The sequence below is a fragment of the Vicia villosa genome, linkage group LG2 (assembly GCF_029867415.1).
Source record: "Vicia villosa cultivar HV-30 ecotype Madison, WI linkage group LG2, Vvil1.0, whole genome shotgun sequence".
Taxonomy (NCBI): domain Eukaryota; kingdom Viridiplantae; phylum Streptophyta; class Magnoliopsida; order Fabales; family Fabaceae; genus Vicia; species Vicia villosa.
This window is the reverse complement of record NC_081181.1, coordinates 169,984,719-169,998,905: the sequence shown is the minus strand read 5'-3', so window position 1 is coordinate 169,998,905 and position 14,187 is coordinate 169,984,719. Positions and strand designations below refer to the sequence as shown.

The window sequence follows — 14,187 nt, the reverse complement described above, 5'->3', positions numbered from 1 at the left end:
TATGCGCTTTGCCTCAATCACATGCTCACTTTAAAGAAACTATCCTGTATGGAAGGGAGTCTCTGACCTTTGAAGAAGTTCAATCATCCCTGTATTTTAAGGACTTGAACGAACGAAAGGAGCATAAACCTTCGACTGTTGGTGAAGGTTTGGCCGTAAAAGGAAAATTCTTTCGAAAGGATAGTAAGTTCGACAAGAAGAAAGGCAAAAGTCAGTTGAAGTCTTGTAGTGGCGAAGCATCTGGTATTCGATGCTATCATTGTAAGAAGGAGGACTCAATATCAAAGTGCCTATCCATATGTGCTTGCATGAGAATCCATATGTGCTTCAAAGTACGTTACTCTTCATCTCCGATTTTCATTCCTTTTTCTGGGCTTATGTTGCTTTCTTGATATTTCGTTCATGTTGTATATGCTCAAGCCAGTATCTGAGTACATGTTTCATATAATATAGGTCTAAATTTGCATATGCATATGCTTTAGGTTTAGATGTACATATACATATGCTTTAGTTTTCGGATTAGATTTTGCTGTGTCATTCACATTATTATTCGTGTATGAATTTCAGAAGTTGTTTATTATAAAGGAGTTCTTGAATTCCTTGAATATGATGATAAAAATCTTTCCATCAATAATTGTATCTTTTTTGTCCTTGTGTTGTTTGCGTGAATATCAATAAAGGTACAAAGGAAGAAATATTCCATCACCTTTATTGTGATGTTATATGTCAAAATATATAATATGGACGTGACATGGTGAGGTGGATATAAAGAGGGAAGTCAAGCGTCACAAAGTCAAAGAGTGGATGAAGATGAATATATGGATGATCGACTAGAGGATATATCCCGTGATATTAGGGAATCATATTTTAAGAATGATCATATTTATGATATTTTATGTAGTAATAAAAACACTCTTTTATTTAAGGGATGAACAAGTTTTGCATGATTGTCGGCGGTGTGAAATTTGTTTAATCTGAAGTCAAAAAATGGATGGCCGGATAAAAGTTTCACGAAATTATTTGATTTTCTAAAGAAAATGTTGCAAGAAGATACCAAATTATCGGATCGTTGCTATAAGGCCAAGAAGATATTGTGTCCAATGGGTTTGGAGTATATCAAAAATACATGTTTGCCCTAATGATTGCATATTATACAAGAAAGAGTATGAAGTCTTGTATCAATGTCTGAAATGTGGTGTGCCGCATTACAAGCTGAAGGCCAACAATGGTGATGGCAATGACTATGACAATGCTTGTAGAAAGAATCCTTCGGCTAAAGTGTTATGGTACTTGCCAAAAATTTCACGATTTAAGAGACTTTTTGCTAATTCGAATGACGTAAAGAATCTTAGATGGCATGCATATGAAAGGAATCGTGATGGAAACATACGCCATGTAGCTGATTCGCTGCAATGTAAGAACATTGATTTGTTGTTTCCAGATTTTGAAGTTGAGCCAAGAAACCTTAGACACAGGGCTCGCCATCGATGGAATTAACCTCTTTGGTAATATGATCACTAATCATTCTTCGTGGCATATTCTTCTCACTATTTACAACCTATCTCCTTGGTTGTGCATGAAGTGCATGTATATATTGTTAAGTATGATGATTTTTGGACCACAACAACCTAGTAACGACATAGATGTTTATCAAAGTCCATTAATTGAAGATTTACAACTCATGTGGGATGAAGAAGTTAAAGTTGATGATGCATATTCTAGGGAAAATTTTAAGATGCGTGAAATATTATTTTGCATAATCAACGACTTCCCTGCTTACGGCAATTTGGCTGGATATAGTGTCAATGGGCATACAGTGTGTCCTATATGTGAAGATGATACTTGTTATCACCAACTTGGGATTGGAAAAAAGACCATTTACCTTGGGCATTGAAAATTTCTAAAACCCGTTCATCTGACGGGCTTTTGATATATAGTCCAAAATGAACTGCAAGTGCACAACCTATCGAAGTAATATATAAGATTATCGAACCATAGAGACCAATCGTCAATCTATCAACTCTATTGCTAAGGTGCTTATCTAAGGTAAATCAATACAGTGGAATGAGTGCAGTGCAAAGAAATTAAAGGGATAAATTAAATAGCAGATGAAAACAACGGGATTGAATGTAAATCAAGTAGATCAGACGATGTTCCAGTTATACATGTATAGAATTACTTCTGGGGCAATATTTTCTACTTATAGAAAGGAATAATTTAACGGGAACTTGTCGCTTTTGCATACTAAGAACCGAGTTTACACTTTAATCATGTCCTTTTATTGTCACTTATAAAAGGGTGCTTTCCGCGTTAAAATATGTAAACCTATTTTTAAGAAATTAATTACTTGTCTTTGCAGAAAAGTGGTTTTAACTTGGAAAACTTAACTTCAAGAGACCCTTGCCTTTTGACCAAGAATTAGATTTTAAAGCTATAAACGCGTCCGAAAACAATTTCAAAATTGTTTTCTAAAAAGGTGTTAAACAGTCCTAATTAACCAAACGAACTGCTTTCGCTCTTTTCTGGTTAAGAACTATCCTAGTTTGATCTCAAGTATGGACGATTTTCGATCTTACCCATAAACATTAAACACAGTAAACTAGTATTAAAGGTTAAAACATCCCCAGTAATGTTCCTATTAGTATAACATTGGAACACGATCGTGATACGATCCTTACATTCTGACCCTTATAAAGTTAGCCAGACATGAAAATAAATGCTAGCCTATAAAAACGTGTAGACATGGTAAGAGCAAGAAAGTAAATAAAGTAAAGCGGTTGTGCGAGCCTATAAAACGTGTAGGCTATGGTAAGAGCAATTAAGTAAATAGTGCAAGCCTGTAAAACGTGTAGGCTATGGTAAGAGCAATTAAGTAAATAGTGCAAGCCTATAAAACATGTAGGCTATGGTAAGAGCAATTAAGTAAATGCAATTAAATAGAACCTGCTCCAATTGGAGTCTTTGAATCTGGTACAACGGAAGGTAAATTGTGGAAATGTAAAAGATGGTGTGATGAACTTCAACCAAAGTGCTCCAAACTTGATTACAAACTCATTCAATGGTGTGATAACTCCCCGATGTGAGAAGATTATCACTTTACAAGATGTAGTAATATATGCCTAAGTAGTAACTAAGTTTGGATGAAAAACGAAAATGAAATGAACTTCCTATTTATAGAAGTTCTGGAAGCTGCATAAAGACCAGGATGCCCCTCAACTCCTTTTGAGCGGGAACCAAAACGTAAAGGCTGAGGGTGCGGACCCCCTTTCCGTGGGCGCGGAGTGTATAAGTAGGCAAGTCGTGGAGAACGTGGCAGTTGGCCACTGGGTGAAGTGGGCCATGTCACCGCGTCCCCTTTAGCCGGCGCGGAGCTGGAAGCCATGTGTGCGATTTTTCTGGAAAATCCGATTTTTTGGGCGTTTTCGCTCGTTTCTTCACGAAGGGCTCCTAAAGGACATAAAACCTAAAAAATAAAGGAAATACGGGCATAATACGAGAAAAAAATAATAAAACTGCAGAAAACATGTGATATTCGAGTCAAAAACATAATGCGATTTGATGTTATCATCATCCTTATCGTAGATTGCTGGATGCTTTTAATGGAGAGCAAAAGTTTGAAAAGGCTCCTGAACCTTTAACCAGTGATGAAGTTTATCAAAGATAGGAACACATCAACATTGTCCTTGGGAAAAGAGAAAAAGAAAAAAGGCCAATTGATAAAAATATATGAAAAAAGAGGTATATCTTCTTTGATCTTCCATAATGGTTAAGTCTTTATGTTAGACATTGTCTTGATGTGATGCACATGGAGAAAAATGTGTGTGATTGTTTGATTGGTACACTTCTAAACATTCCAGAAAAGACTAAAGATAGTAAGACTTCTCGTCTTGACATGGAAGCGATGGGTATACAAAAACAGTTGGCTCCAATAGAGAAAGGAAAAAGAACTTATCTGCTACCAACATGTCACACTCTATCTAAAAAGGAAAGAAATTTTTTTGCGAGTGTTTGCATGGTATTAAAGTTCCCCAAAGTTATTCAATATACATCATGAAACTTTTATCAGTGAAAGACCTCAAGTGAATTGGTTTAAAATCTCATGATTGTCATGTATTTATGCAACAACTTCTACCAGTGGCTATCCATGTGATCCTACCAAAAAATGTTAGAGTAACTATAAGGAGATTGTGCTTATTCTTCAATGCCATGTAATAAAGTTATTGATTCTAAAAAGTTAGATGAATTAGAAGATGAGGCTGCCATGATCTTATGTCAATTGGAGATGTATTTTTCTCCATAATTTTTTGACATTATGGTTCACTTACTTGTTCATCTAGCCAAAGAAATCAGATTTTGTAGTCCAGTTTATTTAAGGTGGATGTATCCAAAGAGCGATATATGAAAATCTTTAGAGGATATATGAAGAATTATCACCGACCGAAAGCTTGAATTGTTGAAAGGTACATCATAGAAGAAGCTGTTGAGTTTTGTACAAACTATTTGTCTTAAGCAAATTCTATAAGAATTCCAAAGTCCTGTCATGCTGACACGGAAGGAAGTGTTATTCAAGGTCTAAATGTTAAATCAATAGTTCGAGATGTAGTTATTCAAGCACATTTCTATACATTTCTATACTGGTAAATATATGGTCAATGCCGAATCCAGTAATTTTATTTATTTATTTCATGTTCAGATTTTTTGAAAAAATTGATAAATTTGTCACGCACCAAATTTTTCAAAAATGCCAATAAATTCACAATCACTTCCGAATCTTTAAAAATCCAAAAAAAAATTTATTTTATTTCCGACTTTTTAAAAGAAAAACCAATAAAACTTGTTACGCATGGAATTTTTAAAAATATTGATGAAAATGCATACCAAAATTTTTGAATAACCTACCAGAGAAAAATTTTCACGCGTTGATAATGAAAAGAATAAATAGGATTAGGATACTTTTAGTATTTTTAGTATTACGTAGGTGTAAGGTAAAATTTAAAACTTGCCAAATAATTCCTCCCCTAATCAAGAGTCGCAATCAAATATTGGCCCACCAACATCCAATGAAGCCAAATATATGAGCTAGAAACCAGCCCAGCTAGATACTCCTAGAATTTAGATTACTAAAAGAATACGTTTCGCGTTTCACAGAATTATAGGGAAAAAGAATGCTGAAATTTAGAATTTGAGAGAGAAATAATAGACTTGTTTGTTATTTTCAAATTTGAGGGAAAGAAATATACTGACCTAGTACTCTTCTTCCTCATCAGTCACCACCAACCTGTAAGTCTCTCTCTTTCTACTTTTTCTAGCCTAATCTCATTTAAAAACTTGTATATTGTTATAATTTGAATAGATGGAAGGAAAATCGGAGAGGGCGAGAGAAATCGAAGAGTGGCTTCCAATTAATTCGGATAGGAATGCAAAATGGTGGTACTCATCTTTTCACAATGTAACTGCTATGGTTGGAGCTGGTGTTCTTGGTCTCCCCTATGCTATGTCACAACTTGGATGGTATATTAATTTTAAACCTAACTTTCAAGTGAAATATTCTCTAGAATAAAATATAAAAGAAAAAATTTAATTTGAGTTTTCAAATTTATGATTACTTTACTTGAATAAACAAAAATTGCATAGTGTTTGATCGATTGATTTTTAAGATGCATCAAACCGCCTAGCCTAGGTTTGTTAACTTGAAAATTTCAATGCTCTATAATAGATAAACAAACTTGAAAATCTCAATGCTCTATAATAGATATATAAAGGTTAGCAAAATTAAAATAATTACTTTTAACAAATTTGAACTATCTCTTATAAAGAGTTGTTACTAATTTAGAGAGAAGTTATAATTCAGTTAGTATTTTTTTTTGTACTGTTTTCAGGGGGCCAGGTGTGACTTTACTTATACTTTCATGGATCATCACATTATACACATTATGGCAAATGGTTGAGATGCATGAAATGGTTCCTGGAAAACGTTTTGATAGATACCATGAATTAGGTCAACATGCATTTGGAGAAAAGTTAGGTCTTTATATTGTGGTGCCTCAACAAGTTGTAGTGATGCTTGGTGGAACTATTGTTTACATGGTAACAGGGGGTACATCATTGCAGAAGTTTCATGATACACTGTGTCCAAATTGCAAAAAGATTAAATTGACATTTTTTATTATGATATTTGCCTCTGCTCATTTTGTATTATCTCATCTACCTAGCTTCAACTCTATTTCTGGTGTATCTTTGGTTGCAGCAATCATGTCTATTGGGTATATCAACTTCTTTCTATTCTCTAAATTTTTAATTTTTAAGTTTAAGTATATTTTTTATTTCTGTAAATATATACTGTTTTTAATTTGTATTTCATGTAAAAGTATACAAATTATTTCCTTAATGACATGTGATCTTAATCAACTGCTTTCTATTCTTTTTGTTATTTTTATATATGCAAAACAAAACAAACTCTCTTTACATGATGAATGTGACAAAATTTTAGGATTTAAGGATAAATTAATGTTCTTCAAGTATCTCCAACTTAATAATACCATTATCTATTTGCCATTGTGATATTGTTGTAGTATCTTTCTTCTTTTGTTAATTTGTTGGAATATTTTCTCTATAATCTAACCACAAATGGACATATTATTTAATTTAAGTTTTGCTAAATAATGAAATAAGTTTTTTTTTTGTTTTGTATTTCACTACAGTTATTCTACAATTGCTTGGACTGCTAGTGCACATAAAGGAATACAAGAAAATGTCAAATATAGTAACACAGCTAAAACTACCACAGATTTCATCTTTAATTTCTTAAACGCAGTTGGCGCAGTTGCTTTTGCTTATGCTGGACACAGTGTGGTGTTAGAAATTCAAGCTACAATTCCATCAACACCTGAAAAACCATCCAAGGTTTCAATGTGGAGAGGAGTTATTGTTTCCTACATCATTGTTGCTTTGTGTTATTGGCCTGTTGCTATTATTGGTTATTGGATGTTCGGTAATGAAGTTAAGGATAATATTCTCATCTCTTTAGAGAAACCATCATGGCTTATTGCAATGGCTAACCTGTTTGTTGTTTTTCATGTAATTGGAAGCTATCAGGTAAAATTCATTTTTATTAAATTTTGTGAACGTGTAATTATTTTAAGTTAATGATTTCTTAAAATTTATTTGATAAATTTGTAAAATCAGGTAATTAGGTCAAGATCATAGTTAACAAAATTATGAACTAGTCCTTAAAATTAAAATTTGTATGATTTGAGTATCCTTCACGTGCAACTATAGAGTTTAATCTTTAAAATCGGAAAAGATTATTGTAGACGACAAAGTCATTTTTCAACCGATTAAGTCTTTTCGTCCATTTTAATTCTTTTCAATTTAAGAGATTAATTTTTCTAATTGAACGTAGAGAATATCTTATTCTTACGACAACAATATACAAAATTTCATTTTAAGAACAACTTAAATATTTTGTTATATTGATTATTACTTTTGGGCAGAATAATTTAGTCATTAAAATTATTATGACTAAAAGAGTGACCATTGGAAAAAACTATGTTCAATAACTCATTCTTCATTTCTATGACAAATGTTAAAGTTACAATTCTATCTTAACAATTAATTTCATATTTTGATTGTTGGTGTAGGTTTTTGCAATGCCAATGTTTGATATGCTTGAAAGTGTGCTTGTGAAGAAATTGAATTTTAAGCCGAGTACAATCCTTCGTTTTGTTGTACGTAATGTATATGTTGGTAAGTGGAATAAAGTCTAGCATATAACTTTCCTTTTCAATGATAAATGTTGATACAATAGAACTCTTAATGCTATTCTTTCTCGACTTTAATATCATTATGTCTATTGATAATATGTTTTCTTTTCAGCATTCACAATGTTTATTGCCATTACTTTTCCATTTTTTGGCGGTCTACTAGGATTTGTTGGAGGATTTGCCGTCACTCCAACAACATACTTTGTAAGCCAAACAATTGTAAATTATTATTTTCATATAATTATTATTATTCATCTTGCTCAACTTTTTAATTTATTGAATTTCCAGCTTCCATGTATCATATGGCTTAAAATCTATAAACCAAAGAGATTCAGCTTGTCTTGGTATATTAATTGGGTAGGTGTCTTTGAATATATATTTTTACCTTCAATTTTTTAATAATTTTTTAAGAATTTCAAGTTTATATTAATTTAATTTCTTTGATCTATTTATTACAGATATGTATTGTGTTTGGCTTATGCATAATTATTTTAGCACCTATTGGAGCTTTGAGGAGTATCATACTTGAAGCCAAGACTTATAAATTTTACACATAATCTTCTTACTTCTTACTTACTTGAATTGTTTATTAGAAGGTGTCATATAAATATATTTCTCTATGCTTTATCTATTTTTCATTTTCAATGTACATGATTGAACACACTTTGAGGTTCAATGGAACACTACTAAAAAAAATATTTGGTTACATGATTTTATATCAGGCACTTATTTGCACTGATGGGAAAAAAAATACGGTGGAAGTTTCGTAATAAAAACGAAATTTTAATTTAAAGGATTCTACATCGGTTTTTATCTAGAACCGGTGTGAAATGATGTTGTAAGGGCCTATGCATCGGTCCCTTGAAAAACCCGATGGTAGAGCGGGTGAGCTTTAACATCGGTCCGAATGGAAAACTGATGGGAAAACTCTATTAGCATCACGTTTACATCGGGCCAGTAGTAAACTCGATAGGAAAGGTCTCCAATATTTTTCTCTAAACCCTAATACGTACAATCAAAAAAATATTTCACGTGAAACTCTTTCTTTCTCTGCCGAAACTGCTTCTTCTTTCTTTGCCAAAACTGCATCTCTTCCTCCGCCGAAACTGTTGCTCGTCGTCACCACCCCCTCCACCGAAACTGCTGTTGGCCGTCACCACTCCCTCCCTTGTGCCGTTCGCCGGCCACCTCTGTTTCGTCGTCACCGCTACGTTCATTCTCCGACCGCAACCGCCTCCGTTCGTTCGCCGAATGGCATCTATCCCTCCCTCCTTTGTGTCGACCGCGACCGCCTCATTGAAGATAAAGCTTATAACATAAATTTCTGTTTTTTTGTGAGTTTGGAAATATGCATAACAGATTGTTAGATTTGTCAACATCTACATGTTATATATATATATATATATATATATATATATATATATATATATATATATAGTTATACTGATAGTGGTAGCTTTGTGAATCATGTAATTCCTTTGTGAATCAATTTTACTATGCATTGCTTCTCTTGATTTTGTAGTTTTTAGTTGTAGAAATGCACATTGTTGTATATGTTTATGCTATATAGTATCATAGATTTATACTGAAAATTTGCACCATATGTTGGATGCGGTTGATATATCGTTCTAATTCAACCAATGTTAACTTTTTTAGTTGTTTATGAAAATATGAAAATCAATTTTGTGATTTAATTTTATTATGCATTGCTTCTCTTGATTTTGTAGTTTTTAGTTGTAGAAATGCACATTGTTGTATATGTTTATACTATATAGTATCACAGGTTTATACTGAAAATTTGCACCATATGCTGGATGATGTTGATATACCGTTCTGATTCAACCAATGTTTCTCAAAATTGAATCAAAACTTCATTCAACAATAGTTTTTAAGGCACTCATAGTTGTCATCAATAATTGTTGCTACCATTGATGCAGCAATATCTCCATATAAAGAGGGGCCTCCTTTGATTATACTCAGCTTTCCGAGATAAAATCATTGATAGTTACTCCAGCTACTCTCCAGGTACCTTAACTTAGCATGTTTGAAACCATTTTTTACTTTCTTCTTAAATATAAACAGTTTAGTCCAGGCACTTATTAACAACTAACTAATATGTTTTCCTTAAACTTCAATTCTATATTTATGTCTTACACCGGGTTGAATAGTTGATTGCTGCTAGTAATTTTTCATGCAAATACCAAGTAATTTTTATGCCGCATTAGATGTGGCTAAACAATGATGTTTCATGCTTTAAATAAATGAGTACTAAAGCTAAACATGAAATAATTTCATTAGAAATAATGTCTGTACCCCCGCATTTTGGACAAATTTTTAATATCAACTATAGGCGTCATAATCATTAATAATGTATGCATTAATTTCGGAACATAGGTATGGATCATAGTTGGATGAGAGCTAATCGATTAAGTGTTGAGTACGAACATGGAGTGATGGAATTTCTACAGTTTGCTGAAAGTAATGCTAAAAAAAGATCTTCCTACTCCTAAAAGTAATGCTAAAGAAAGTCTTCCTACACTTTTCTCTGTCCATGTGTTCGTGGTGCAAATCATGAACCAAAACTTAGTAAGAAAGAAATCATGGATCATCTAATTTGTGAAGGGATTTGTCAAAGTTATACACAATGGATATGGCACAGTGAAGTAGTAGAAACTCAAATGTGTCCTAAAGAGATAATGTTAGTGTAGAAATGGATGATCGTTTGTAAGACATGATGCGTGATATTGGACAAGATTCGTTTAAGGGGGCACATGCGTATGATAGTTTATTCAATGACAAGGATACACCTTTGTACACGGGATGCACAAATTTTACACGTTTGTCAACCGTGTTAAAATTGTTTAATTCTGAAAGCAATTAATGGGTGGAAGGACAAAAGTTTTACCGAATTGCTTGAATTGTTGACATAAATGCTTCCAGAAGGTAATGTACTGCCAAGTTGTTATTACGAGGTGAAGACAACATAAACAAAGCACTTACTTTGGAAGGTCGTCTTCACGTCAAGGACAACATATAGATGTAAATGAAAAACTTGAACAACTTTCATCACAATTGGAAGCAAGACTTAGAGCTGATTTTGATCAAAAGTTGGTTGAAGAGCGTAAGGCGTTGTAACAATCTTTTATGGAGACACTTAAGTCTATGGGTTTATCGCAAAGCACAGATAATAATAAATGCATTGAAAAAATGGAAGTTGTCAAAGGAAGCAGAAAAGGAAGTTGTTCAGCTGCAAAAGAAAGCACAAAAGACGTGGAAGTTGACGATGTTCAGAGATTGTTACTCATGGTTGTGAATATGGCTGACAACCACTTGTAAATAGAATTAGGTCATTGTAAATATTCCATTTATTTTTTAATGTCAGCTAAGTGTATCAGAGACATGTTAATGTATTTTAATTGGCTTGACGTGTTTACTCTGCAAGTTTGGTGCATGTAAGTAGATTTTCTTTTTTTTATTACTGTCAATATCTATTAATAGGTTATATCTCTCATCACTTCGAATCAAATGTTTATTTTAAAATTATTCAGGTATATTCATCGTGAATGTATTGATAATTCCACATCAGAAGAATATGAAATTATGGACCCTACTATGTGTATATATAATGACTTTTTAAAATAAGCAATTTATTATAAAGCTCGCACTAGGGGTGCAACCCTACAAAGAGACGCTAAATAGCCTTTGAACAAGATAAAGGAAGTTTAAACCATTCATAATAAATGGCACTAAACTTAGAGTAACCAAAAGACAACCATCTCCACGATAGGAAGATGATGTTGGAACAAACCACATCACAGCAGAAAGCTTCCCCCTTGAAGATTATGGAATTCCTCATGAGCCAAATGCACCAAATAATGGCAATCCAAACTATGTTTATCTTCAACCTATGATTAGCATTTTTCACTTTATCTTGTATGACGCCAAAATCCAAAAAATTTACTCCGTTTAAGACCTCCTTAATGCCCAACCAACCATACATGTTTTTCCAAATCTCTTTCACCACATGACAATTAAAAAAGAGATGAGAAATCACTTCCGGATGGTTTCCACAAAACACACAATCCTTATTTAAGATGCTAGTAACTCCTCTTTTCAACAACTCATCTTTGGAAGGAATTTTTTCAATGAAGAATCTCCAAGCAAAAACTTTAATTTTAGGAGGAATTTTTAGCTCCCACATCACTTTCAACAAAATAAACAAGTGGGTTGGCCAAACAAAAGATTTGGAATCATTAATAATATTTGAAACGCTACTTACCGAAAACTCCTTTCCCGGATTAATGCGCCACACAAAGTTATCCTTCTCCAATTCAATTGGAATGTAAGAGTTTACGTCGGCACAAAAACGGGGCCAACAGGACAGCCCCCGAACAGCCGCAACCGCTATAAAAGTGGCAGCCCCAATCGAAAAATCAGTGGCAGCCCCGTCCGAAAAAACAGTGGCATCCCCTCCACGGAATAAAGCCTCCAACTCCCAATAGTGCTTACCGTTATTCCAAATCAACACATCCGCAACCGCACAATTTTTTATGGTTGACATATCAAACAAATCCAGATAAAGCTCGCGAAGAGATTGATCACCCAACCACAAACTATGCCAAAAAAGAATATTTTTACCGTTTTTACAACAACACGAAAAACACCCGGAGAAACCGCTATCAACAAAGTCATCAATCAAATTATTTTTGGTAATATCTCTCCACCAAATTGAATCATCATTTCTACTCATGTCTCCGTTAGAAGCTTGCATCTTGAGTTTGGGACAATGATATCTCAAAGAAATAAATCTACTCCAAATTGCATTATCCTCTCTCAAAATTCTTCACTTCCATTTCAAGAGAAGAGCTTTGTTTACTTCCACCACATCTCTCACTCCAAGCCCTCCCTTCTCTTTCGGTCTACACACATACTTCCACTTCACCCAATGAATGCACTTTTTATCAAAGCTCCCTCCCCATAAAAAATCACTTTGAAGCCTTCTTATCTCTTGGATCACCTTACCCGGAGCTTTGAAGAAAGATAAGGTGAAAGTTGGGATTGTATTTAAAACCGAGTTTACAAGAGTAACTCTACCTCACATCGATATGTTCTTACCCTTCCAAGAAGAAAGCCGCCCCTTTATTTTATTTATCACCTCCACCCACATCTTATGCCGAAATATATAGTAGGTGTTAAAAAATACATACAAGATAAGCTAATGTTGGAATACCTCTTGTTCATCGGTAAGTTTTTATGAAATTCTATTTTCTATATTTTAATATTGATAACATAGATATTTTATGTGACTTTTGTGTTTCCACGCACACGTACAGACAACATTGGCAATTAATAGTCATGTGTCCAAGAGACAATACTATGGTCGTCTTTTGTTCACTTCATCGGGAAATTGATAAAGCCACGAAAAAAATTGTTACAACGTAAGTTTATCTTTTATGTGAATTTTGTTATAATATAGTATATATATATATATATATATATATATATATATATATATATATATATATATATATATACATAAATTTTTGCAAAAGTAATTTTATATTTTATGTGGTTTTATATGGATTTTTTTCTGAATTAGTGCTTTTGAGGTACGTCAATTTGCAAATGGCAATAGAAAAAAGGCTACATGGCTTCAGCCAAATGTAAGTGTGATGTAAATTATAATTTTATATTTAATTTTATGATAATTATTCACTAATTATGTCGTTCAATTGTAGACAAGGAAACAATATAACTCTTATGATTGTGGGTACTATGTGATGAAAAATATGTTGGATATTGTCTCTGCCAATATCACGAATCTTGGATGCAGGTAATAAAATAACTTTAATTTGTTATTTACTTTGCGTTTTAAAACTTAATGTGAATTTTCAAAGAATAACTCTATATTATTATTTACGTATTGTAGGTATTTGATGATCCTACAGAATTAACACAATATGATTTGTATGATTTGCGACTCCGTTGGGAAAAATGTTTCTTTGAGTTATATAAAGATTAAGCTTTATCTGGTGAGTTATATGGAATTGTCTATATTTCTGATTCGAGCTAGTTTCTTGACTTTGGTGTTGTGTGCTGACGTTAATTAGTGTTATTGTTTATTCTAAGCAAATGTAATTTTGGTGTTGTCTTCAGAAGCTACAACTCATCTTCTCGTGGATGCATGTTGGTATTTCAAGTGTGCTAAAGGACTTAAATGGTTGGATATTTGTTGTTTTATTATTTTGTAGTAGTCCACTGTGTGAAAACTTTCTTATAATTTTGTAAACTTGTGTATCCTAGATTAATACTTTTGTAAATTTTGAAGAATATATATATATATATATATATATATATATATATATATATATATATATATATATATATATATATCTTAGCTATTTGGTGCAATGAAATTATAACC

At 32.9% G+C, this 14,187-nt stretch overlaps 2 protein-coding genes across 2 annotated transcripts; one reads left to right on the top strand and one right to left on the bottom strand.

Annotated features, from left to right (window-relative positions):
• Window positions 1-5,145: 5,145 nt before the first annotated feature.
• On the top strand, window positions 5,146-8,498 carry LOC131647399 (lysine histidine transporter 1-like). Its single transcript, XM_058917295.1, has 8 exons — window positions 5,146-5,280; window positions 5,354-5,511; window positions 5,880-6,263; window positions 6,702-7,095; window positions 7,641-7,746; window positions 7,876-7,967; window positions 8,052-8,120; window positions 8,222-8,498. The coding sequence occupies exons 2-8, from the start codon at window positions 5,354-5,356 to the stop codon at window positions 8,318-8,320; spliced, it is 1,302 nt and encodes a 433-aa protein (XP_058773278.1). The 5' UTR covers window positions 5,146-5,280; the 3' UTR covers window positions 8,321-8,498.
• Window positions 8,499-11,454: 2,956 nt separating this feature from the next.
• LOC131650620 (uncharacterized) lies at window positions 11,455-12,513 on the bottom strand. The gene has a single exon (XM_058920324.1). It carries the CDS (start codon window positions 12,511-12,513, stop codon window positions 11,455-11,457), a length of 1,059 nt encoding a protein of 352 aa, XP_058776307.1.
• Window positions 12,514-14,187: the final 1,674 nt, after the last annotated feature.

Excerpts from the sequence above, each read along its gene's own strand:
- LOC131647399 (XM_058917295.1), top strand. The coding sequence starts at position 5,354 with ATGGAAGGAAAATCGGAGAGGGCGAGAGAAATCGAAGAGTGGCTTCCA. Across the intron at positions 7,096-7,640 it reads ATGTAATTGGAAGCTATCAG|GTTTTTGCAATGCCAATGTT; the intron begins GTAAAATTCATT and ends TTGTTGGTGTAG. Across the intron at positions 8,121-8,221 it reads TGTCTTGGTATATTAATTGG|ATATGTATTGTGTTTGGCTT; the intron begins GTAGGTGTCTTT and ends TATTTATTACAG.
- LOC131650620 (XM_058920324.1), bottom strand. The coding sequence starts at position 12,513 with ATGAGTAGAAATGATGATTCAATTTGGTGGAGAGATATTACCAAAAAT.